The following is a 27,381-nucleotide window of genomic DNA, read 5'->3' as shown; positions in this document are numbered from 1 at the left end:
CCAAATATGTTGGCCTCTTCCTGCAGGGCACAGGCTCAAGACAGCAATGGAAGTATTTATCTTTCCAGAAGAGGAAGTTCTATGTCCCTGCTTTGAGGACTTATCCAATCCAGCCAACCCAAGCCAAGCTCTTGCTGGCAATCTGCTGGTTCTGTATGTCTCAATTATTCTTGGTGTTGAAGTTAAGGGTTTAAATGGGAAATGTCTCTTTGTCCCACCCTGAAACCACAGGTGTCAAAGGAAGGTTTAGCTAGAGCAAAAGAGAAGTGGAGGAAACTGAGCCAGAAGACAGTATTTTAGCCCAGAGTTGTATCACTTCTAAACCAAAAGCTGTAAGGAGCAATATGGTTTATTAGAAAGAACACCAGACTCAAAATCGTGAGTCTCAGGTTCAGGTCCCACCTTGGTTACTGACTGACTGAGAAACCCCAGGTGAGTCTTTTCCATTTTGGGCCTTGTTCCTCAACTCTAAAGAGTTGATCTTGAAGGGCTGTCTGGATCTTACTTTTTCTGATTCTGTACTATCTAGATATGCTCTCACTAGAGAAAGCTGTGGTAGAGATCCAGGATACATCTGCATTTTCTGCCGTTTCGTCCTTGGTACTCATGGAGGCACATCTTAGGCATGAATGTGTTAACATGGCATAATCTACTCTTTCTATAGGTTAAAGAAGATCTCTGAATACTTCCCACTCTTGTGCTGTTGAAGGATAAATGGGGGACACTGCATTCAGTATAGAAAAAAGTCACTGTCTGTTAGAGAATATATATAATTTTTTACTCCTAGGAGCAGAAAGTGCTTTACAAACATTTAAGTTACTATACCCTCATTTTAAAAACTAAGAAATAGAAATAAAGTGATTATTATCAAAATCATTGAGGCCAGTAAGAGAAAAGATCATTTTTTTTTAAAGATTGGCACCTGAACTAACATCTGTTGCCAATCTTCTTTTTTTCTTCTTCTTCTTCTCCCCAAAGCCCCCCAGTACATAGTTGTATATTCTAGTTGTAGGTCCTTCTAGTTGTGGCATGTGAGACACCACCTCAGCGTGGCCTGATGGGCAGTGCCATGTCCACGTGCAGGATTCGAACTGGTGAAACCCTGGGTCACTGAAGTGGAGCATGAAAACTTAACCACTCGGCCATGGGGCCAGCCCTGATAAAAGATCTTTTTAAATGAGTTTTCTGCAAAAGATGACATTCTTCTTTCCAAATCCAGACAGTAGAATAAAAGAGCCTTAGCTCAGTTCTAGGTCACCTTGACAAATGGTTGGTGGTATTACCTCTTGTAACCTTAGACCTCATATTATACTCAGGGAAACTGAAACACAGGACAAGCAAAGCTAAAGATGTCTTATAAAGTTGCTTTGTCAGACTCTCTTGAGGAAGATAATCTGTCATCCCATACCTTTGAAATAAATTCTGTCTTCCACTGCCTCCAGAGAAGATGGACTAGCTTTCCTCAGTCATTTGTATTAGTGTCTCATACCCTTTACCACCAAGAAATTCTTGCTAGGGCCTAATTGAGTCTATTATGCTATAGCTTCAAGTCATTTCCATTTGATATGTTTAAGCCTGGGGTCTTCAAACTTATTAGCCATTTGGGTTTTCCTTTCTGTAAATTGACTATACTGATGTTTCCCAATTGTCTTTAAATCTTGGCATACACATAGGAAATAACACATTTTATAAAACAGTAATTTTGTATAGCATACTAAGCTAAAGGGATGAGACAGCTCATCAGCCTGAAGTGACAAGCCCAGGGGTTTCTGGCTGCCCTAGGCCCTACCCATCCATACCACGTGGACACTCCAGGCTCTGTTCCTATCGTTTGTCCATTTTCCTGGAGTTTCTCATAATTTTTTGGCTGGTTTACAGGAGTTCCTTATATATTCCAAATATTAATCCCTTGTCAGTTTTCTATTTTGCAAATATCTTCTTTCTGTCATTCTCTTGTTTTTTTAATGATTTTATTTCATTTGAAAAAAGAATTTCCTGGCCCAAAAAGGGAAAGAAGAAAAGAAAAGAAAACCACCAAGTTAAACATTCTGCTTCTAACTTACCTTTTTTCATCATTATCATGAAAAGAGCTAGTCATTTTGCATTTCTTCAACATATATTTATTGAACAGCAACTATATTCCAGGTACTGTATTAAACTCTGGAGGTACAGCTGTGCGCAGGACAACTATGGTCATCATTACCTGATTTTCTTAAAATTATTTTCAAGATGTTTATCAGGTCTCCTATCAGGCATCAGGCTTCCAGGAAAAACAATATATGAAATCTCTAGAAAGTCAGAACTGAAAGGGGCCCTGGAAATCTTTTACGATATATGAATTTTAGAGGTGGAGACACTGAGGCCCATATGAGGGCCTTTCCCTAAAGGGTTACTCAAAACCTCAGTGATCCAGAGGTGCTTTGATCCATCTTATTTCCCTGTGCTCTTTGGAGATCTTCCCTGGAGAACATGGCTTATGGTTTGTATCCCATATCAAGGCACCAATTCTAGCCTAATGAACTATATCTAGACTTCTAGATCAACCATGTGGATTTAAGAACACAGTGAAATAGATAGACAACCTTTCTTGACTGTTACCATGGCAATTCCAAGGCTAATTTGTGGCAATGGTGATTGATTTGATAAGTCCCACAGTATTTTTAACTACTTCTTACTACTTACTACTGTTACGTCTTACTACTGTTAAGAATTGTTGCCTCCCTTCCCACCCGTGCCCACTTAACTCCTAGGAGGCGGAGGTGAGGCTCTCAGAAACTGCCTCTTTTAAATCAGTTTACACCTACTGCCTTATCACCCCATTCTCTCTTACCATTCAGATTGGGTTAGAAGGTGTTTGAAGCATGCTTGACAGTAAGAACCACAGACACCTTCTGCTCCCTCTGCTCGGTGACAGGCCTTCAGAGGCCCCCTGAATCTTCTCTTCTCCAGGACAAACAGTGCTGGCTCCTTCCACCATTCTTCATTGTGTTGCTTTTCAGGCCCCTCTCTATCCTGCATTCTCTCCTCTGGCTTTGTATTTTTTCTTCCATGTTCCTCTGAAAACAGGGTTCAGAATTGAGTGCTGCTCTCCTGCAGTGATGTGACTACCTTCGTATTACTTCTTTCATTGCACCCTCTCAATCTGTTCCTTCTTCTTCCCTAACTTAAAATGGCATTAGGTTTTTTAGCATTCATTCCACTGCCACCTCATCTTAAACTTATGTACCCTCAAAAATGAGTGAATGAGAAGAAACAAATATTGATTGACCCCTAAGCCAAGACTCTTTTAATCGTTACTGTGGAAAATTTGGTATAATTACCAGGTCAGCCAAAGGAAGGGGATGAAAAATAAAAGCAAATCTCCAGGGAACTAGTCATCTCACCTGGCCTTTCTTCCCTCAGAAGCCTAGGCTGTTGTGTGGTGTGGGGGCTAATGGTGATATCTTGGGGTTCTCTGACTACTCCCATATTCTTATGTCCTATCTCTTATTTCCTTGATAAGGGCAGTTTCTATCTATTATTTGTAATCCCTTCAGCAAGTCATGTGTCTTAAACACTAGGACTGGAGATTTTGAGAAGACATTGGATTCTCCCCCTTTTCTTGATAATATTGTGCTCAAGGCAGCCTTCTTGAGGCTATATTTTCTTTACACTGTCTGGCAAAGACCTTTTTCACATTTTTTATCATAAAGACAATTATAAAACAGCATTAGAGGAAGTTTGAAAATAGAAAAAAAATCAGCCAGAATCCACCAAATATAACAGAACTGTTTTCACTTTTGCATAATTCCATCAACTCTGTCCATATGTATGTTTATTTATAGAGTCATAATCATAGTGACATACCATTTTGTGTTCTGCTTTTTAATGTTGTATAATGAATACTTGTCTATGTTTCTAGAACGTCTTCTTAATCATTATTTTTAATGGCTATGTAATATTACATCAAGCTAAATGTGCCAGAATATGTTTATAATCTGGCATTAGCTTTAAAGAAAAATAGTTGACAAAACACTCTAGGGTTCCACCATCCTGTGGGCAGTTACATTTCTCATAATATATAGCTTAATGTTCCCTTGCTACAACACACATAATGCAATAAAAAGAAAATGATGTCCTTGACAATAGCAATGAATAGCATTTTTGAGAAGTTAGGAAGCTGCACTGACATCTCTATCTGTTCTTTCTTTTCCCGAGCCCACTTTTTTCTTCTTTTTCATTTTATCATATTCCGTACTGATGTTGAGATCTAGCATCCTTGCTGCACTTTGGGGATTTGATGGTAATTTGTTCCTTCCCTGAGACCTTTCAAATGGGAGCAGTGAACGAAACTATTAAGTGTTTCCTGAACTGGCTTCTCAGGGCATGAATGAGCTGTCCAGGCTGGCTTCTTCTGTCTCCCAGTGTGGTCATTCACCAATACCTATTACTTACCCTGAAATGACATGCTAATGTGACATTGTTGCCAATTTTTTCCAGCTGTGCTCACAGGCCTACCTTAGGGGATAAAAAGTGGGAGCAGGAGTGAGGAAGTCTCTACCCCCTTGTCTAATGTCAAGATGAAAAGTTCCTGCCAGATGATATGCTCACTGCTTTCCCTGCTCCACTGTAGCTAAGACACTTCCAAAGGTGATAGGGTGAGAAAGAGAAAGCAAGAAGGAGGAAGTGAAGGGAGAGAGACAGAAAAGCAAATCCTGGAATATATTAGGCATGGAGGGACCTACAGCAGTTGATTGCCTCTCTCCCGATTAGTCAAGGAAATCTTTCTAGGAAGGCACAATTTTGGGAGCTACTTCAGTAAAAGGAGCAGAACTACAAGGGTATTCTGGGAATAGAGGGTGTCTTCCTGGTCAGGAATTGGATATGAATGAATGCGGGACATCTTGAGCATGTCGGTCAATGAAGGCAGCAGCCATTAGTTAAGTAAATATCAACACAGGCACAGACTATTAATTTGCAAACTGTTGAAAGACACTTACTAATTAATGGCTGAATTGGAGGGTAAGGAGAGATAAGGGAAATGAACTGATTTTGGTAGGAGGTGGTAAAGGGCATTGAAGCCAGGTATGAGTATCTTTCTGGAGTATGCCTAGATAACCTCATTGGAAGCTATGTTATGGGAGAGAAAATGGAGGTAGAGACAGGGCCAGAAGTGGTAAGTCAGTCACTGCAATGCACCGCATTAGGGGCTCAACACTTAAGAAAGGTATTATGAAAATTGCATTTAGCTTTTAGACGAAAGCAGATGACCATAATTCATTCTCACCAAGAACATTTTCACGTGCTAATGATTTTTAATGAGGACAGTGGCCATTAGTTAATTATTTATACAAGTAGGTTCAGAATGGAAGACGATGACTGTTTTTTTTTCGCCCTGACTTATAATGTGCCTTGAGTCTGGTTGTTATCTCAGTGCTCTCTTATCAGACTAAAAATCTCTTTCATTGATTCTTCCCTTTCTTCGATGGCTAGCTGTAGTAATTCATCCATTTATTCACAAATGTATCGTAAACACTTACCCTGTTAAAAACACCATGCCTGGGCACTTGTAAGCATGTTGGCTGAGCTCATTTAAACAGTCTCTCCTGGCCAGCTACCTAAAATGGCTAAGGCATTCTCTTTAAGGAATGGTTTGGTTTTGTCAAATCCTGTTCCCTTTTGAGAAGATTTCCTGCCTGGGCCTCTGTTGCCAAAGTATTAGCAATGTTATTAAGAACTTTTGGATTGATCCTATAAGAAATAGAACTTGAGAGATGTGAATGGATCCAGCTAAACCAATAAGTATTAAAACGAGTGAAAATGTTTGTGCTTAATCTGCTTCTGAGAAAGGGCCCTATGACTTTTAGGGTCCTTGTCATAGAGCATGGTGGGCAAAGCTCTATCCTCTGGAGTCTTTGCACTCTGAAGACCTTTGCTTGAGATCCAGCTTTCTTAATTATTCACTAGTGGAGTGACTTCCTTCTCTAAACCTCAATTTCCTCATATGAAAAATAGAAATGATTATTCCCTATCTATTTAATGGAACTGAAATGAGGCTCCCAAGTACTTAGGAAGTGGTAAAGCCCTTGAGAAGTTGGAGACATTCTCAGCCTGGGCTTTTTCTTTGTTTGCAGGGCTACCTGAAGCAATGTCGGAAGAGAAGGGACATGTTCAGCGATGAGCAACTGAAGGTGATCTTTGGGAACATTGAAGACATCTACAGGTTTCAGATGGGCTTCGTGAGAGACCTGGAGAAACAGTACAACAATGATGACCCCCACCTCAGCGAGATAGGACCCTGCTTTCTGGAGCACGTAAGCATCTTCCACTTTGGGGAGGGTTTTGAGAGGGGTTAGAAAGTGATAGAAGGAGTGTCTGAGCTGTCAGGTCCTGCTCAGCTGCTTTGTCCTGTGATGGGGGTTGGATTCCTCTCTGACCCTGATGTTGACCCCCTTGCCAGTGTATGAGGAACTTAGGAAGGTACTGTGATTTGCCCTAGGACTCTCTTTACCCTTCCCCTCCCTTTTCTTTCTTCTTCCAGACAGTTACCAGTAGGATTTTTCTTCAGCTTCTCTTTTCTGTTCCTGTTGGGTTCAGTTTCCATGGGACCCAGTGTTTTGGGAGAGACTCTGTACCTATTCACTGAATGAAGAACCCAGGAATCTAAGAAATAGGAAAGACCATGGTCAGCATGAAATTAGACAAAGTAGCAAGGCATTTAGGGGGAGCGCTAGGGTAGGGGAAGTGACAAGTGTGGGAAAAGGGGTCATGTGACTTAGAGGAAGGAGTACTAGGAAACAGGAGAGTGAGGATTTGAGTCCTGTGTCTGTAATCACTTCTGGATAACTTTGGTTAAGTCTCTTACTTTCTTTGGGCTTCCTCATCTGGAGTATATGATTTCACTGTAAACTTCTGTGGTTCTCTAACATCTTTTGGGTCTCATTCACAAGTGATCTAATTGTTTTGACAACTCTTCTTACCCTTTTTATAAAGTGTTTATTTCTAAAGAGGTAATATGTGCACATGATACAAAAATCCAAATGGCACATAAATGTGTGCAGCTAAAAGTAGGTCTTCTTGTAGATTCTCTTGCTTTGCTTATTGGAATGTGTGTTGGGGGAATATCCCTAAGACCACCCCTATGTGTGGTGATTTGCTAGAAGGACTCACAGACCTCAGCATATAGTCATACTCATGGCTATGATTTATTACAGCTAAAGGATACAAAGCAAAATGAGCCAAAAGAAAAGGCACATGGGGCAGAATCTAAAGGAAACCAGTTGCAAGCTTCCAAGAGTCTTCTCCTAGTGGAGTCACACAGGATGGACTTAATTCCCCTTGCAATGAGTTGCGACAACACATATGAAATGTTGTCTACCAGGGAAACTCATTAGGAACTCAGTGCCTAAGATTTTTATGAGGGGCTGGTCATGTAGGCATCTTCTGCCTCGCCTGTATCAAAATTCCAGACTCCCAGAAGGAAATCAGGTATTCAGTTATAAGCCACATTGTTTATATATACAGTTTAGGCATGATGAGCCACTCTTGTCAGGGAATGGTGAGAACCCTCTTAAGAGTCAGTTTCCAAGATGCCAGCCAAGGGCCAACCTTTCACGCAGGCCTTCCTAAGGATAACAGTATCAGGCCTAATATGTTAACTCTTTTCTGCACACTGTTTAAACTGGTTCAGCCATTCTGGAAAGCACTTGGACACTATTTATCAAAGTTAAGTATGTATATGACCTAGTGGTTCCATTCCTGAATATCCCAGAGAAATTCTCACAGAGATCCATGAGGCAGCACTTACAAGGCTGTTGATTGCCTGGCAGAGTTGTGTGTGGTAGAATGCAGTTAGAAGCAACTTAGGGATTTATCACTGAGGGATGGATGAGAAACATGGGGGATGCTTACTGTGGGGTATTATATAGTAAGAAACAACAGACTAGATGTATGTACCTTATAGCAATGCGTGTAGAAATCGTAAACATAGTGTTGAGTGGGGAAAGTAGAATATAGAATGGTGGTTCTTAATTGGAGCCTGCCCTGTGCATTGTAGGGTGTTTAACAGCATTCCCATTCCTGTTCTCTATCGACTGGATGCCAGTAGTACCCACCACCCAGTTGTGACAACCAGAAATCTCTCCAGACATTGTCACATGTCCCCTGGGGGACAAAAAGAACCATTGATCTGTTGAAATAATCATATGCTTTTACCCTTTAATCTGTTAATGTGGTGAATTTGGATTGAGCAATTTTCATATGTTAAATGAACGTTGTATTCCTAGGATAAACCCTACCTAATCATAGCGTATTATCCTTTTTTATGTATTAGTTTGCCCTTTTAAAAAAATTGGATTGTTTACCCTTTTATTATGCAGTTCTATGATTTCTTGTTTGTTTGTTTGTTTTTGCTGAGGAAAGTTAGCCCCTAGCTAACATCTGTTGCCAATCTTCCTCTTTTTTTGCTTGAGGAAGATTAGCCTAGAGCTAACATCTGTGCCAGTCTTCCGCTACTTTATATGTGTGTCGCCACCACAGCATGGCTGACAAGCAGTGTAGGTCTGAACCCAGGGACAGACCACGGAAGCCTGGGCTGCTGAAGCAGAGTATGCTGAACTTAACCACTACACCACGGAGCTGGCCCCTCTATGATTTCGTTTTTTATCAGCTTTGTTTAGGTATAATTTACATATAATAAGATTCACCAATTTTAAGTGTGTAATTTCATGAGTTTTAACAAATGTATATAGTTGTGTAACTATCATCATAACCAAGATATAGAACATTTATATCACTTCATCATGTTCTCTCTTTCTCCCTTTGTAGTCAGTCTCTACTCCAACCCCAGGTCCTTGGCTAACACTAATCTGCTTTCTGTTATTGTAATTTTACTTTTTCTAGAATAAATGGAATCATACAGTAGTAATCTTTTGAGTTTAGATTCTTAACATAGTGCCTTTGATATCCATCCATGCTGGTGCACATATCAGTAGTTAGTTCTTTTTTATTTCTTAGTAATCCATTGTCTGGATATACCACCCATTCACCAGTTCATTCCAGGACATCTGAGTTGTATACTAGGTTGTTTATATCTGTGGAATTACTAGGTTGCATGGTAGATGTTTGTTTAACAGTAAGATACTGCCAAAGTGTTTTCCAAAGTTGCTGTACCATTTTGCTTCCTCACTTGTAATATATTATGAGAATTCTAGTCACTCCACATGGTTGTCAGCACTTGGTATTATCAGTATTTTTTATTTTAGCCATTCTAATAGGTGTGTATTGGGTATTTTATTGTGGTTTTAGTTTGTATTTCCATAATGGCTAATGATGTTGAACATTATTTATTTATATTTTTTGTGGAAGATTAGCCCCAAGCTAACATCTGCTGCCAATCCTCCTCTTTTTGCTGGGGAAGACTGGCCCTGAGCTAACATCCATACCCATCTTCCTCTACTTTATATGTGGGATGCCTGCCACAGCATGGCTTGCCAAGTGGTGCTTAGGTCCACACCCACGATCTGAACTGGCAAACCCCAGGCCACCAAAGCAGAAGGTGCAAACTTAACCACTGCGCCACTGGGCTGACCCCCAATGTTGAACATTTTTTCATGTACTTATTTGCAATCTATATACAAATCTTTGGTGAAGTGTCTGTTCATGTCTTTTGCTCATTTTTAAGTGGGTGGTTTCTTATTGTTTAGTTTCAAGAGTTCTTTTTGTATTCTGTTTACATATCCTTACTCAGAAATGTGATTTGCAAAGATTTTCTCCCAGTCTGTGGCTTAGCCTTTCATTTTGTTGTGTCTTTGAAAAGCATAAGTAAAAGTTTATTTTTAAATTCAAAGATTTTGTTGAAATTCAGTGTATCATTTTTTATTCTTTTATGGCTCATGTTTTTTGGAGTCTTCTGTAAGAAATCTTTGCCTAACCCAAGGTCACAAAGATTTTTTTCCTGTTTTCTTATAAAAATTGTGTAGTTTTATTCCTTATATTTAGGTCTGTGATCCTTTTTTGAGGTAATTTTTATATATAGTGCAAAACAAGGGTCAAGGTTAATTTGTTTCCATATGGATATCCAGTTGTTCCAACACCATTTGTTGACAAAACTGACTCCCCCACTGAATTGCCTGGAGACGTTTGTCAAAAATCAATTGATCAAGTATATATATGGGTCCATTTTTAGGGATACTATTCTGTTCCAGTGATTAATGTAACTATTCATATACTAATACTACACTGTCTTTTTTTGTTGTTATTGTTGCTGTTTTTTATTGATATAATTGAAGTATAATATTAGTTTCACGTGTACAACATAATGATTTGATTTATGTATGTATTGTGAAATGATCACCACAAGAAGTCTACTTAACATCTATCACCATGCATAGTTACAAATATTTTTTCCCTCGTGCTGTCTTGATTAATGTAGCTTCATAACAATTCTTGAAAGCGGGTAGCGTAAGTCCTCCAAATTCCTTCTTTTTCAAAACAATTTTGGCTATGATTTGTACTTCTATATAAATTTATCTCATCACAAAGAGAAATTTTTTTTCTCTTCTTTTAATTGTATCTGTGTGAGATGAAGGATGTTAACTAAACCTATTGTAGTCATCGTTTCACAATATATGTAAATCAAACCATCATGCTGTACACCTTTAACTTATACAGTGATGTCAATTATTTCTTAATAAAACTGGGGAAAAAAAGAATCAGCTTGCCAAGTTTTATCAAGAAGCGAAAACAAACAAAAAATCTCTGCCAGCATTTTGATTAGTATTGCATTAAATCTGTAAATCAATTTTGGGAAAATTGACACATTTTGTGTTCCATGAACATCTACCTGTTTATCTATTTAGGTTTTCTGTAATTTCTCCTCGCATTGTTTCTAGTTTTCATTGTATAGATCTTGACCTTATTTTTAAAAATTGATTTATAAGTATTTAATTTTTTCTACTATTATAAATGATATTTTATTTCAATTTCCTATAGTTTGTTGCTATGATATAGAAATGCAATTAATTTTTGTATATTGACTTTGAATTCTCACACGTTACTGAATTCACTAATTGGTTCTAGTTTTTTTTTTATAGATTCCTTGGGATTTTACACAATCATGTCATTTCTGAATAAAGACAGTTTTATTTCTTATTTTTCAATCTATATGCTTTCTGTTTCCTTTCCTTGTCTTATTGCACTGACCAGGACCTCCAGTACAGTGTTAACTAGAAATGGTGAGAGCAGGCATATTTTGTTTTGTACCTGATCTTAGGGGCATGCATTCAGTATTTCACCATTGAGAATGATATTAGCTTTAGGTTTTTCATGTTTACCCTTTATCACATTTGGAGAAGTTTCTTTTTATTCTTTGCTTGCTGGTGACGTTTATCATAAATGTGTTTTCTCAAGTGCTTATTATGTGTCTAATGAAACAATCATGTGATTTTTATCTTTTAATATGTTAAGGTGGTGAATTGAATTGGGATAAATCCCTCCTAATCATGATGTATCATCCTTCTAATGTATTTTGCCTGTGTATTTTTTTTTAATTAGGTTGCTTGTCTTTTTATTATTAAGCTCTAAGATTTCTTTTTATATATTGGATATAAGTCCTTTGTTATATGTTTTTTCTAATTTATTTTGATCTGTATAGCTTGCCTGTTTAGTTTTCTTTAAATAATAGTTTTTTAACTACGTGTGTAATAACTTCATCTTGATTTTTTTGTCTATCAGTTTCTATTGCCTTTTATTTCTCTTAGGTTTTGTTCATGTCTTATATTCTCATACATCAGGCTATTTTTGAAAGAGTACTGAACAATGTAGAAGAAAAATTGTAGAGCTTTTTTAAAACTTGGAAATAATTTCAGACTTACAGAAAAGTTGAAAAATAAGAGCAATACAAGGATACCAAAGCACCATTTACCCAGATTCACCTATTGTTATCATTTCACTGCTTTTGCTTTATCATTTGAAGGTTCTCTCCCTCTCTCCTTACTCTCTTCTCCTCCCCTCTCTCTATATGTATATTTATATATATGTACATACACATTACATACACTCATGTATTTTTTTCCTCAGTCCTTTGTGTTTAACTTGCATACATCATGGCCTGTTTACCCCTAAATACTCCAAGGCATATTTCCTAAGGGATATTCTATGGTGATAATTTGAGGCTCTAGACGATATGATTCCTTCGAACAAATTTATTATATTTTTCCAGCCTTTAATAGCTTTTCTCAGTGGTAGGATTTATCAAAAACAATTTAGTCTGCCATTGCTGGAAATAGAACCTCTGACCTATATCTTTTTATGATCCAGTGCCAGAGTTTTGTTGCCATAATCTGCTTTACTATTGTCAGGGCCAGTCTCTCCTCATTACCCTTCTGTTATAGAATTTCCTTACTATTCCAACTTATTTATTTTTTCTATTTGAATTTTGTATAATTAGTTTGTTAGTTCCCAAATAATTCCTTTATTTTTATTATTAAATTATGAATTAGTTTAGGAAAAATTGACATTGTTACCATTTTAATATTCCTACATAAGAACAGGGTCTGTTTTTCCCTTTCTCCAAAACTTCTTTTGGAGTCTTCAGTAGCATTTCCATTTCTCTCTGTTTTTTCCTCTGCTCATAGCAAGATGGATTCTGGATATACTCTGAGTACTGTAACAACCACCTGGACGCCTGCATGGAGCTCTCCAAACTGATGAAGGATAGCCGCTACCAGCACTTCTTTGAAGCCTGTCGCCTCTTGCAGCAGATGATCGACATTGCTATTGATGGTTTCCTTTTGACTCCAGTGCAGAAGATCTGCAAGTATCCCTTACAGTTGGCTGAGCTCCTTAAGTATACTGCCCAGGACCACAGGTAAGGGATTGAAGGAGACAGGAGTGAGGGAGAGGGCCTCCTCTACACGTTGGAGAATATATGTCCTTTTGCCTTTTCTGAGTTTCTGGTAGCTTATCTGCACAATGGGATGATGATATATTCTTGCTTAGCTCACAAGGCTGGTGTGTGTATAAACTGAGAGAATGCTTGCGAGAGTTGCTTATAAAGTTGTAAATCAGTATGCACACAAAATCAGTATGCATCATCATTATTGTACAACTTAGACCTTGCCTTGAGGGATCTTATAGGCCTGGTTTTTAGTCCTGAGTTCAGCCAAGTGAATCACCCAGATGGAGTAATTGTTTAACTATTTATTTTGCTCTGCTTCAAATTCCAGATTCAGATATCCTGGTAACAGCCTTCCCAATTTGTACTGACCTTAGATTTCTTTTGCAAGGCTGCTTCCCTGGTCTTTTTCAGTCTTTTCCACCCCCCTCCGCCTCGTCCCAACTGTACATTTCACTTAGGCCCAGAGCATGACTGAGGGAGAATACGCTTGAGACTTCCCCTGAAGTTTTTTAGTATTTTGAAGAAAACCAACCCAGCATGGACCAAGGTGCTTATCTCTCTCTGAATGGAAATGATACCACTAACCAGTAAGTTATATGATGGGAGTCATCTCCAGCAATGGGAATGGTCTACAGTGAACCATCTCCCACTCTTTCACATGCTTTACTTCGTGACCTAAAGCCCCAGCCTATTTCCACCCTGTCTTTAATTGGTGTTAAATCACTAACCTTAGACTTGTTGGCCTAGATTTTAACTCTCTTCCTGATTAAGCACTCCAAGAAGAAAGAAGGCCTTTGCTCAATTTCCCTTAGCTTTCTGCCTGATTGTCATTAGGCCTGTTTTCTACTTTCATTTGGCTCCATTGCCTGCTTTCCTTGGAGCTGACTTCCAGACCTAGTTACATAAGGCTCTGGGTATGGGCCAGTTGGTTTTGTTTATGTCAAGCTTCTAGGCTAATCTCTGGGTTCATTTTTAACTTGATATTGTTCCTTTAGCAAATCATGGGTCATGTGCTTCAGTTGTCTGGAGCCCTGGACAGATATCAGATTTGAATCCAAATGTGGTGGCACTGGACTCTCCCTTTGTGTGAACAACAACAGAGAAGGTAACTCTGCCTTCCATGCTCTGTTTATTGTGAGGGAGGCAGGTAGAGAAGGACCCTGCAAATGAAGACTCTGCTTCCTCCTCCCTGAGTCTGTTTACTAGCTTGGGGATGGTGGAGGTACTCATTAGACATGAAATTTGGAGGTGACTAAATCTCACTTGAAAAGATTTAATATAGCTCATTTCCAGAACTGAGTCCCAAGTTTTCTAAGGATGCATTTTCTTGTGAAAGCTAATAGGACACTGAAGAACTTCTACTAAAATTAAGATATTTTAAAAATAAAAGTGAAAAATATTTATGGTACCTAAAATGGAAAAACCCTTAAAGGAAAATCTTTTAGTCAGATTTCCTCATTCTGTGGTTGGAAAGACTGAGGCCCAGAAAGAAAAAACAACAAAGAGCAAAGCAGGGACACAAAGTGTGGACTGTGGTCTTGGAACCTAGCTTTCTAAAAAGCCCTCCAGGTGGTTTTCATGCCAAGGAAGGTTTGTGAGCCATTGTACTAGCCAGTCTGGAGGGCCTCTTTTGGTTCTGCCAGCCCATGATGTCATGAGCCTAAATGCCCTCCACAGTTATACTTCATGGTGCTAAGTGACCAGAAGCAGCCACTCTTGCTGCTATTATATGTAAATCTCAATGGAACAGGCTTCAGACTAATGGTTTTAAAGCTGGGATATTCAAAGAGTAGTTCTCAAATGTTTGGGTTTTTTTTTTTGTGTGTGAAGAAGATTGGCCCTAGACTAACATCTATTGCCAATCTTCCTCTTTTTGCTTGAGGAAGATTGTCACTGAGCTAACATCTGTGCCAATCTTCCTCTATTTTATGTGGGATGCTGCCACAGCATGGCTTGACAAGCAGTGATAGGTCTGTACCTGGGATCTAAACCTCCAAAGCTGGGGTTACCAAAGCAGAGCACACAAACTTAACCACTATGCCACTGGGCCAGCCCCTCAAATGTTTTTATATCACAGCTCATCTTCCACCTACTCCTGAGTATCCATTCCATGGAACCTAACAAGAGGCTCTAAAAATCATACTTGTGGACTGATGATATTAATTAGGTAAATTATATATTGCATAACTGCTTTTAAGAGCCCCAGAAAGACCATTTTCCAAGCACAGCCAAAAGTTATGTTAGTTTCTTAGGCCAAAGCAACTCCAGGGCTTTATTGGGATTAGTGGTAGCCAGTAAGATAAAACATCTGCCTGAGATTTGCCATTATTGTGCTCTTTCACCTTGTGACTGGAACCCTACTTCAAGGCCTTCTTGCCCTCTGGGTCCCTGGTCCCCTCTCCTTCTACTCCCTGTGCTCCAGAGTACTGAGAGAGTAGTTCAAGCAGTGCATGACTACATCAATTCCTGTCCTCCTTCGGGTGACCTGTTGGGCCCAGCACTACCCCCAGGCCATGGGCCACCCCTTTTGACAGGCCTTAGAAAGCTGTATCAAGATAGCAGCTCCTGTGATACATGTCAGGGTAGCTTGGATCAGAAGGGAATTAGGGGATGCTGCCAGCCTGAAGGCTTAGTCAGATAGGTGTTCAGATAGGTAGGTCTGAAATGCAGGCAGTCAGAGTGGCCTCTCAAGGAGAAGATTAGATGGATGGAGAGTGATAAATGTAGAATAATACTACCTTTACTTACAGAAGGGTGACTTGTCCTAAAGCGAGTGGGGTTTGTTAGAGATGGGGACATTCCACCTCTAACCATTGTGAGGAAAGCAGCCAGCTAAAAATGACTAAGGTTGACTCGCAGTATGGCACAGTGGCAGTGATGACTCCATGGCTGAGTAGTACATGGGGTCAGGCAGAAGTAATAAGAATTCTCATGCCAGCACTGTCCAATAGAACTTTCTACAATGATGTAAATGTTCTATGTCTGTGCTATCTAATATAGTAGCCACTGGCCACATATGGCTATTGAGTACTGAGAAATGTAGCTGGAGTAACTGAGAAACTAAATTTTTAATTTTATTTAATTTTAATTAAATGTGGCTAGTGGCTGCCGTATTGAACAGTATAGCTGTATGCTTTACCTCCCAGAAAATGTCTTAAGGCATTTTCCTGATGCCCTCAAATCAGAGAGAGGAATGGCGTGGGAGAGAGAAAATGGGCCCAAAGAACAGAGATACTTATTTATGTCAGCAGCTTTTACACTGCAGCTACCTGTTCTATCATCACCCTATTACCCTGCTTCTAAGTGGCAGGTTCAGATAGTCTTTCCAGGGGGACGCTTTGACAATGTTACAAAGACCAACAAATCCCCCATAGGCTAGAGCAAGAAACTGTGAAAGGGTGAAATGGAACAGGAACAAGTGTAAACTTTTGCAGTTGGGTCTAAGAAATCAACAGTTCAAGGACAGACTGAGAGAGATGCGGCTTATAAACAGCATGTTTTAAAGAGACTTAGGAAGTATTAGTCGACTAATTAGTATTAGTATTAACCTCAATATGAGTCAGCAGTGGGATCCAGAAGAAAAACTGATAATAGCTAACATTCATTAAGGCTCAGAATAAAGAAGAGGGTTTTTTTTTTTTTTTTACGACTTGTCTTGAGACAGAATAGACTGGTTAGGAGATATAGTGAGCATCCTGTCACTGGAGGTGATAAAATGCAGTAGCATTTGAAGACTATAGTCTTGCAGGTGTGCAGAGAGCAGACTAGAACCAGGGAGGCCAGCTAAGAGGAGGTGCTATATGGCATCTGCCCTGAGATTTAGAACTCCCTTCTCTGTACCTATTTGGTCCACTACCCCACATTTCAATGTAGTAGGAAAGAAAAAGACAGTTGCTGCATCTTTTTTTTTTCCTCCTCTCTTCTTTCTGACTGGTGCTGGGACAGTGAGCAGGTTAGTGACCACAAAGCATGTTCAGCTTCTCTAAGGAAAAGATAGTTAAGACTGTACCATAATTCATCCTCCTGTCTTCTCAGTTTATTGTAGCTTTACCAAATGTCTGGGATCTCACTTTCAATCTGCTTCCCACAGGAGCCATTTGATTGGAAATCAGGTCAGATAAGTAGAGAAAACTGGGCAGGGTGATATAACCTTCAACAAGTGGGCCATCCAAAGTCCTGGGAAGCTGGGCCTAGGGTTGCACTTCTGGGACTGGAGGTTTTGAGAGACAACCCATGTGATGTCTATACTAGAAAAATGTTTGGTCTGTATTAATAATACTGCTAACATTTACTATGAGCCAAGAGTAAAAGAGTTTACATGGATGATTAAACCCTGAAGAAATCCTACTGTAATTTTTCCCATTTTACAGATGACGAAGCTGAGTCATTGAAAAGATGAATGAGATTTTCCAAAGGTCATACCACTAGTCAGTGACAAAACTAGGGTTAGAGCCCAAGGAGTCTGGCTCCAGATTCTGTTCTTAACCACTATGCTACATCCTATCTCTATATTGTACAGGAGGAAAGGTGTGGATGGTATTTCACACTGACTTTGGGCAGAGTTTCTTACAAATAGGTGATAGAAGAGATGATAAAGTGGTCTGGACCATTCCATGTGTGAAGCTTCTTTCTTGATCCTTGGCTGGTTATATCTGATAGGACACAAAAATAATGGGCTAAAAAAAGATAGGAGTCTATTTCTCTTTTCTATAAAAGAAGTCTGCAGGTAGGTAGTCTGTGGCTGCTTTGTGGCTCCATGGTCATCACAGACTTGGGCTCCTTCCAACTTTCTGTTATCTTATCTTTAGGAGTATGGACTTTGTTCTTATGGTCCAAGATGGTTCCTAGAACTTCATCCATCACATCTACATTGCAGTATCAGGTTTAGGTAAGGACCAAAGAAGGGCATGTTATCTTCATTAAAGGAGGTTTCTGAAGAGTTCTGCCCAACACTTCTATTTACATATCATGGGACAGAACTTAGTTACATATTCACCCCTTACTGTAAAGTATATAAAATGTAGCCTTTTACTCCATGTAGCATAGGTTCCATTTGAAAATCAGGGCTGTGTTACTAAATAAGAAGAGGAGAATGGATGTCAGGGTTGCCACTGAGCACAATGGTTCTCTGGTACATTGATTCATCCAACTTGTACTTTTGTGTCTTCACAGTGACTACAGGTATGTGGCAGCTGCTCTGGCTGTCATGAGAAATGTGACTCAGCAAATCAATGAGCGCAAGCGGCGTTTGGAGAATATCGACAAGATTGCCCAGTGGCAGGCCTCTGTCCTAGACTGGGAGGTAGGATCCTTACCATAGGGGTAATGGGGAGTCTGAATCGCTTAGCCAGAACTTCCCATCATAGCCACGGATGAACAAAGAGATATTAGATTTGAAGAGCAGCAGGAAGGACTTAGATTACAGCCAAGGCAAAACATCCTGTTAATGAGAGGTGTTATGTACTTGAATAGCTTTCTAAGAAAGTTGAGAAGGATTTCTAAGAGGAGGATTTCTAATTCTAGTAGGATTTCTAAGAAAGAGAAATCTTTGTAGCAATACTTCATTAAGAAAGGAAATGTTCATCTCTTTGGGTGTTGCCAGAAAACAGTTGGGTTGACTCAGTAGCCTTTCAAAGCTTTTTGAAGTCCTTGCATTTTATCATCACCAGGTGAATACCTAGATAAGGAGGTGTATGTACTAATTCACTCCCAGACATGGAATACAAGGTTGGTTCTCTGATGCGGGCCATCCAACATACTTCTTTTCCTGTTGGTGGGTTCACCTCACTCTGACACATCTACTGGGTCTACTGAAGCCTGCACACTTGAGGCCACAACCATCATCCCTGCCAACTGACAGACCAAATTCTGTTTTTTGTCATCTGCTTATAAAAATAATCCCTGACAGCCTTTCATTCCATTGAAAACAGCCACAACTTCTCTGAACTCAGAAAGCCTTCAGTGGCTGAAGTCACTAAAGACTTCCCTTCCTAGATGCTCCCTTGCAGAGGATGTACACAGCCTAACGAATAGATTGAAATTTTGCCTCTGTAATGCCACTGCTCTGTTGAGGTTCCTGAGGTTTCTATTCAGCAGAAACAGAGCTGTGAATTATAAGGCCTTGCAGGTACCTGTGTGTTGAGTATGCTATGTAGTGTTTGTCTCTTATCCCCGCCAAGCGAACCCGGAGTAATGACATTTCGCATTTATCTCTCAGGCCCAAGTTGTGAAATCTGACAGTCCACAGGCTAATATAACCAAGATGGGAGAGGCTGGACATGCTACCAGGGAGGAAGTGGCAAACTTAAGTCTCATGGTTACAACATAGATGTTGAGCCAGCTCCCCATTCCACTGGCCTCAACTCAGGTATCATTTGCTGTGATTGAGAGGAAATATCTCTCTAACATTTCAAGCAGTTTAGCACATTTCAAGGGGATTAGGCATTGGCCTTACAGACAGCTACTTAACCAAGGTCCAGGAAAAATCATCTTTCCTTTATCCTGCTACCTCTGTTCCTCCTTAATGTAGCTGGCTAGAAAAGACTACAATTCTGAGCAGCTGGCATATTTTTGAGTCTTATTTGAAGGATAATGTCCCCATACAGTGTAGAAAACAACAGTGATTCTTTGAGATGCAGAGAAAATGATGATTCTGTATAAACAGACCCTCTTGCTCATAAGAGGAAGCCAGCACTGGCCCAGACTTATTAGGAAATCATAAGTTCTCCTTCCCTTGTATTTGGTTTGCTTTGGCTAGTTGCCTGATCAGAGGCAGGGGGCTGGATCAAATGACGTCTAGCAAGCCCATCAACTCTAAGGCACTCTGAAATTGTGGCTAGTTAGCAGGCCTCTTTTTTCCTACACTTGGCAGTGTTCTCTGTAAGAGGATGTTCCCAGCAGCGGTTGTCTTCCTGTTCTCTGGAACATCTTCCCTCCTCCCAATACCTGGAAGATCTAATTCCTCCATGTGCTCTGGGCCTCCAGTCCCTGCAGCTGGGGACATGGGGAACCAAGAATAGCTTGAAATTCCTTGGCCTGTCCATGGAGCTTCATTAATACCAAACTTGAAAGCACTGAACTATCATTTAAAGACTTGGCATCTCAGAAGGAATTTCATGTGTTTTTGTCTGGGAGTGAGGGTGGGAAACAAAAAGGCAATTCTGAACGAGGATTGACAGGAGAAAAATTGCTCTTCTGCCTCCTTTGTTAACATGATTGATTGGTCCTCTGATCTCATCCCAGCCTGCACAACCCCGGCACCCTCCTTCTTGACAAAGCTCTTCTTCATCTAAATTGGTAAGAAGAAAAATTCCTTATGGTTCCCTTTTCAGACTCTGGGGTCACTGTGGAACTTACCAGCTCCAGAGGGGTTGCCTTCTAGGAAGCCTTTTCTCCAGCAAGTCCTGATGGGTATATTTCAGAAGCCAGGTCTAAAGTATCTGTCACGTTTGCCATATCTGGTCTTAAAGACTTCTAGAATGTCAGAGTAGCCAGGGCTCTTTGGGGACTCCCCTAGAACAACTCTGGGTATGCTTGTGCACATGCACACCTGCAGATAGACGTGCACACACACACACACACACACACACCCCTTGTAATGATGGTGGAAGTCTGAGATGCTTATTTCTGACCAAGGCCACACAAAGCTAAAACTTTAATCTAATCTGGAGATTCCCTGTGTAGTGTTCTTTTCACTACTGCACAGCATACTCTTCTAACCTTCTACTTCCCACAGCCAAATTGCTTCCCTTTGTGATACTACAGGGACTTGTTTTTGCAGTAAAGGGTCCATATCTTAACAAGACAATAAGACTGCCTTTGGGGGAAAATCCAAATCCCAGTAAGGTTAAAGGTGAATGAGTGCTGAGGGATCTCCCTCAGAAAACCATAGGACGTTTCCATTCCATGACTTGCTGACTCTTGGCAACCTCACTGGTGTCTTGGTATAGGTTCTTTGTAAGTTCCACCTGCCCAAGCAGTTAAACTTGCAGAGAAAGATCGTGCCAGCTTGCTGAGGGCTGCTTTGGGCAAGCCTTGCAAATGAAGAAAATGAAGCAGTGCTTTACTGTTTCTGCCACTCTCTTGCCTCCCCCAGATGTTTGAGCAAACAGGGTGGCTGTCAGAAGCAGCACATGATAATTTTAGCTTAATTTGTCAAATGAGAAAGAGGAGTTATAGGGGAAACCTTCAGAGATTAATCTGCCTTGAAGAGGGACTGGGAAAGAGGGTGGAGGGTTGGTGGCATATAGGCAGTTGATGCCTGCTCAATAAATCAGAGCATCTGGTGAGAAAGCAGAAGGTCTTGCATTATAGCCAGGTCTGACCCACCCCCAATTTATTCCATGAACATTCTGGGTCTTTTCGCCCAACTTCGTTTACCACCCCTGGCCCCTGCCAGCCTATGGGGACTAGAGTTCATGAAGCAACTCCTGCTCTGTCCCACCCCCCAGAACTCCTGAAAAATAAATGGATGAGTGGAAGTGTCACCCATACCTCTAAGTAATAATCAGTGCCTTAGAGCAGCTTAATGGAGCAGCAGGGAGAAGAACCTGTTCCCAAGGACTGCAGTTTCTGGGTAATTTCCATTTCTAATTTCTCTGACCTGAGGTTTCGTTGAGCTGTCACTTTGCCACCCTTCACACTCATTAGATCCACTTGAGACGAGGGGAGAAGGAACATATGTCTGACAACTTCTTTTTAATAGATTTTTCTTCTGGAGACTTTTACCAGGACCCCAAGTTTGTAACTCATGTTTGGGAACTTAATTGTATATGGTTGTGATTTCCTCCTCATGACACTCTGCCCCTCACCGCTGGTTATGTAATACCCAAGAACCTGTTACAGTTTACCATTGCATGATTGAATTCAAAGAAATTGGAAAAAACGCAAAAACCCAACGTGATGGAGGCAGAAAAAGCATCTATTTAAAAGGTAACGTGGTTTGATGAGGCATACTTCTGGGACGAGGACATCAAACGTGGAGCTGGATGGATTTGTTCTTTCCCTGCCCTCCTGTCAGTAGGCAGCATTGAAAATGAGTTGTATGAAAAGGATGACGCTTCCCTTGTCTTTCTGTTCCTGGATGTGCTCAGGCCACAAACCTACATCAGACAATCAACCTGTAATTAGAATGGAGTGCTGGGCATTGGGATATTGAGATGAATGAGATGTGGCCTTGGCTATCCAGTCGGGGCAGATAAGTTCCAGGCAGAGGGAACAGTGTGAGCAAAATCCTGGAGGAATGGAAGAGAATAGAAGACTTGTGGGGAAGGGGGAAGTGGTAAGGAATTGTACTTTTTGGGGCAAGACAAAGAAATGTGTGGTGCAGTTTGGGCAGAGGAAGAAAAGGGTGAGAGCCCTGAACTCTGAGAAGGCTGTTTCCCTTACATGAACTGATTTGATGCTCTCAAGCAGCCATGTGATGTGAGACAAACAGGAACCTTTGTATTATCACCATTGTCCAAATGAGGAAACATATTGAGAGTGGTTAAGCTACTTCTCAAGAGCACATAGTGAGTTGATGGCGGCACTGGGCCTAGAACCCAAGTCTTCTGAGATTCTTGACTCAGAAATCTTCCAAGGCAGCTGGTTGCTCCACTAAGGGATCATCATTCTGCTGTGATTTGGTGGTTTAGAGCGTGAACTTTAGAGGGAGTCTGGCCTAGATTCTTTCACTTTGGGCAAATTACTTCCAATATCTCTGACCTTAGTTTTAGAGATAATAACAGTGCATTCCTTATTGGCTTGTTGTGAGTATTAATAGGAATATGTGGCACAAGATATATGGCACACAGTAATAGTCAAGATAATGACAATCACTTATGTAGAGCTTACAGTGTGATGTGTACTTTCCTAAACACTTTATATATGTTAACTTATATAATCCTCACAATAGCCAGATGAGATTGGTACTGTTATTATCCTTATTTTAAAGATGAGAAAACTGAGGCACAGAGAGGATATATGAGTTGCCCAACATCAGTCAGCTTGGAGGGCACAGGGGGTGTATTTTTTCAAGTGTTTTTTTTTCTCTTGGTGGAGTTACATGTGGCAAGTACTTAATATAGAATTAGCGTCTCCTGGCTGGTACAGTGGGTGGACCACATGACACCGAGTAGTCCTTCTGATCTGATCATCCTCAGTTTAGCAAGAGGTGCCTTTAACCTGGCCATCTTTGTAGGGCATTGGCCCCTTTTTATAGCTTTCTTTCACTTCATACATATTCAAAATGGACTGTGAGTCATCTTCCTGGCCTGCCTCAGGGTGGAGCATAGCAGACTGGTACAACTCTCAGCTTCCCATCCCTCTAACAGGGAAGCCCTGCATGCCTACCTCACTCTGAGGCCTTCCTCTCCCAGCCCTGGACCTCTGGAGGTTCTGTGCTAGTATGTAGGCCCCTCAAGGAGGAGTGTTTACCTGAGTTCTAAGGTATCCCTGAGGTGCAGTCTGGAATCACAGTAGTATCTCTGAGCTTTCTTTCTGAGGTTGTATTATTAGAATATATTTACACTGAGCTCCCATTTTCCTTCTCATCATTTAGACTGGAAAAACGTGGTATGCTCAAGAATACCATTTCTAGCCACCCCTCTTTTTGACCCACTGCCCTACCTAGGCTTTTTGCCTGTGATTATTTCTAGGGGTATGCAGTGGCCCCCATCTCTAACTTTGACTTGAAGCTTTTGGTTGCAAGGCTGAGATCTTAGCATCAGAGTATTAGGGCTAGGACCTTAGAGATCATCCTCGTATACCTCATTTAACATCTGGAAAAACTGAGACCCAGAGAGAGGAAGGGGCTGATTCTCCAGTGACTTTCTGGCCTAGAGACAGCGTAATGTAGTAGCAAGAGTGAGTATACCCTCTGGAGCTGCAGAATTGGGTTTGGGTCATGAATGTCTAGCTAACTAGCTAGGTGACCTTGTCTGATCACTTTACCTCTATATACCTCAGACTATAAAATGAGAGCAAGAATATCCACTTCCCAGGGCTATGGTGAGGCTCAGAAGAGATAGAGAGATAGAGTGAAAGTATGTAGCACAATGTCTGACCCATATAGGTGCGCAGTAAATATTAACCCTCCTGAGTCCTGGGGCCCTGTTCTTCATCTCCATCTTCACATAGGTCCTGGATTGGGCCTATGGCACACTCCTGTGCCCATGGCCTTTGGTGTGGTTTGCCTTGTGTTCCATGAATTCTGAGCACACATGTATTCATTTCTTCCACTGAGTTGTAATCCACTTGAGAACAGAGGCCAAGTTGGGTTCAGCATCTGACATATACCCCACCATACCTCTGACCTGGCAGAGTTACCATAAATAAAGGGTCCTTGGAAACTGTATAATTGAATTAGCTGAAAGTCGGGTGGTGTCTTGGAGCCTTTTTTGTGTCTTACTCTATATAGCAAGGAGGAGAAGTGGCTTCAGGCTCTCTAGGTAACAGTCCAAGGAAGCATGCGGTCATAAAGTTTCCTATTTAATCAACAGATTTTAACTAACTGAGAGGAGAAAAAAAAAACATTTTTAAGAGGATGAGTGGATTCTCTTTTTGTCTCTTTATTATCATCTGCTTCTTGCCTCCCCTGTCCCCTTTTACTTGTCTGGGAAGCCGAGAGACTTCTACCACCTGCTCAGATTACTCTTTAGGTATAAGAAAGACTAAGAGACTAGAACTGGGATGAAAGACTGAGTCAGAAAGAGAGACTCATAGAGAAAAAGAGAAAAGGAAAATGAAAGAGAGAGAGAACCAATGAACCTCATGGCAGCTGGTGCCTCTGGGGCCAGAGGGCAACTTGCATAGAGGGACTATAACAGCCCTGGGTGGTGGGGCCCCTTTGGCCTCAGGGTAGACAAGAGTGTGGGTTTCTACAGCTCCTGGAGCCTTTTAAAGATTCCCAAAATTCCCTCCCTCTATCAGGCCCTTTCTGTCCTCCTCCTACCCCAGTGTATGCCCAGTCCTAGGTGCCTCCAGGCAGATGACGAGGCCATCTCTCCCGCCTGGCTGCCTCTCACTGTCACATGTCCTCCCCAGGGTGAAGACATCTTAGACAGGAGCTCGGAGCTAATCTACACTGGGGAGATGGCCTGGATCTACCAGCCCTATGGCCGCAACCAGCAGCGGGTCTTCTTCCTGTTTGACCACCAGATGGTCCTCTGCAAGAAGGTAACCCTACCCCCTTCTTCCCTGAGGGAGATGGGCACCTCAGGGGGCACCGGCCCTACCCTCTGCATCATCCCCAGATCCCAGTGAAGTAGGCTAGAACTGCTGGGTGAAAAACAGACAGGAGATTGGAAGCAGTTCCATATCAGGATCACTGGTACAGCATGAATATCACAGACAGGGCTGGCTTATGGGCAGTGAAACTGTAAAGTTAGTACATTTTGTCTTGGTGTCTTTTTTACTCTTTATTCTCCTGACCTTCATAGTGATCCTTCTCAGTCCCTTCTATCCACAGCTGATAGCCTGCTAGTTTGCACCAGTTGTTAAAAATATTGAAATATTTCTATCCCAGTTGGTGAACATTGGCTTCCCTAAGCACCTCCCCCTATTTTTACTCTAATGGCTCTGGCCACCTGGCACCTCACTAGCCTAGGAATCAACAAGGGGCTTCTTACTTTTGCCCTGATAGGTAGGTACCTTTGTGGTACAGGAATTTCTCCTGTGCACCTACCCATTTTCTACACAAGGTGTGTCACTTCCCAACTGTGCTCTTCTCCACGCTCCCTTCTCTGTAATCCATTCGAGGGGAGGTTTTGCTCTTGCCGTTGACCCCTGGCTGAATCAGTATGAGTGTTGGTTTCTTGGTCTCTTCTCCTTAGCAGATAGGAGGTTGGTATATGTTGTCAGCCTGATCCCTCCTGATAGGATACTATTCTCCCCATCTCCTCATTCAGGATAGGAAGTTCAGACTGCTTTTGGCTTCAGGGACTGGCTGAGAAGAATTTGGGGCCAGGGAGAGTAAAAGAGGAGGGAAAAACCAAAGAATGCTTAGAGTGACTTTCCAAATTCACCGTCCTACCTTTGGCTCTTTCTCCATCATCCAGTCCCTTTGTTCTCTTCTTCACCTAGTAGCAAATGCCTCTGAAGAAGAATGCTGAGTCATGAAACACCAGGTTAAACACTGTCATTTTTTCAAGCCTGGAACACGAACCACACATTTGTTTTTAAGCCCTGTGTGTGCCACACCTTCCATTAAATCTTTGTCCATTTGCCTTTGACAGTGGATTGAAGGAAGATGTTGAGCTTTGAGTCTAACTGCCTCAGTGTTTGGGGATAAGCTTTGGATACCAGCTCTGAAACCAATAACTGGCTAGTTAATGGGTGTAATAACTTCTTTGGTCTGGAGCTGACCCTGGAAGAGAGAACTTTTATGAATCTGGAATTTGGCCAAACACCCAAGTCTCTTCTTAGCTCTCCCTAACTCTTCCTAGGACTTCTATCAAATCAGGAGGCAGGAATTTTGAGGGTTAATTTAAGCAGCCAAGGAAATTCTTAATATATCAGCCATGTCACCAATAGGCATGTGCCAATTCTTCCCACTGAGGCATGTTTACACTCAGAACAACCAGTTATAAATAGACACAGCAAAACAATTAGGAAGCTGGTTTATTTTGGAGTCACCCCACCACTCAGATCCTATTAATTTTGGCATCTATCAGCCTAGGCTGGGATTACTTTAAAATGTGTAACTCAGCTCTGGAAAGCAGTGGCTATAGGAGCCAGGGAACAAAATAGTGAGACAAAGGCTAGGAATAAAGAAACAAGATGAACAGTGGGCTTAGTTTAAGAGCCAAGGGGCAGCAGAAGACTGAAATCAGATGATGTGTCAACTCTAGGCCAGCTAGTAGGAGCTAATGATTAAGGTGAAACTGGAAGTCAAGGCAGGGCTAGGGGTTTAAGCCAGCCAAGGTGGCATGATGGGGGAAGCAGGCAACAGGAATGATAAAAATAAGAGAAACCTTGGGGCCAGCCTGAGGACGCAGCGGTTGGGTTTGCGCATTCCACTTCGGCGGCCCAGGGTTCTCCAGTTCAGATCCCGGGTGCAGACATACACACCACTTGTGAAAGCTATCCTGTGGCAGGCATCCTACATATAAAGTAGAGGAAGATGGGCATGGAAGTTAGCTCAGGGCCAGTCTTCCTCAGCAAAAAGAGGAGGATTGGTGGCAGATGTTAGCTCAGGGCTAATCTTCCTTAATAAATAAATAAATAAATAAATAAATAAGAGAAACCTTGAAGCAGGCATAGCTTCCTTCAGATAGGAGCCACCTTGTTCTAGCAAGAACCATGGGCTTTTATTCCAGAGCAAAGCTGGCCCAGAGTCTGGGGCATAAAGGCCACCCAACTCCACATACCTGGACATTCTTGACTCTGGTTTCCCAGAGCATGAGCAATTACAGCCTGATTTTTCAAAAGCTATTAAAAGTGTGTCTTATGTTTGTGTTGAGGCCATGGTTGAGGATTTCTATTTGCTAACTACAATAGGCCTTTCTATTCAGCAAATAGGGCGT

At 41.3% G+C, this 27,381-nt stretch overlaps 1 protein-coding gene across 11 annotated transcripts in view; it reads left to right on the top strand.

Annotated features, from left to right (window-relative positions):
- ARHGEF9 (Cdc42 guanine nucleotide exchange factor 9) overlaps window positions 1–27,381 on the top strand; it is a 332,248-nt gene that overhangs the window by 260,205 nt on the left and 44,662 nt on the right. For 8 of the 11 annotated variants that reach the window (XM_070501918.1, XM_070501916.1, XM_014831378.3 and 5 more), the window contains 4 exons: window positions 6,114–6,293; window positions 12,615–12,847; window positions 18,050–18,179; window positions 24,902–25,033. In XM_070501918.1, the coding sequence (XP_070358019.1) occupies window positions 6,114–6,293; window positions 12,615–12,847; window positions 18,050–18,179; window positions 24,902–25,033 (675 nt within the window). The remainder of the gene's footprint in view (window positions 1–6,113; window positions 6,294–12,614; window positions 12,848–18,049; window positions 18,180–24,901; window positions 25,034–27,381) is intronic. The other 3 variants (XM_070501917.1, XM_070501920.1, XM_070501919.1) reach the window with 1 other exon arrangement.

The sequence above is a fragment of the Equus asinus genome, chromosome X (assembly GCF_041296235.1).
Source record: "Equus asinus isolate D_3611 breed Donkey chromosome X, EquAss-T2T_v2, whole genome shotgun sequence".
Taxonomy (NCBI): domain Eukaryota; kingdom Metazoa; phylum Chordata; class Mammalia; order Perissodactyla; family Equidae; genus Equus; species Equus asinus.
This window is presented reverse-complemented; position numbering and strand designations above follow the sequence as displayed.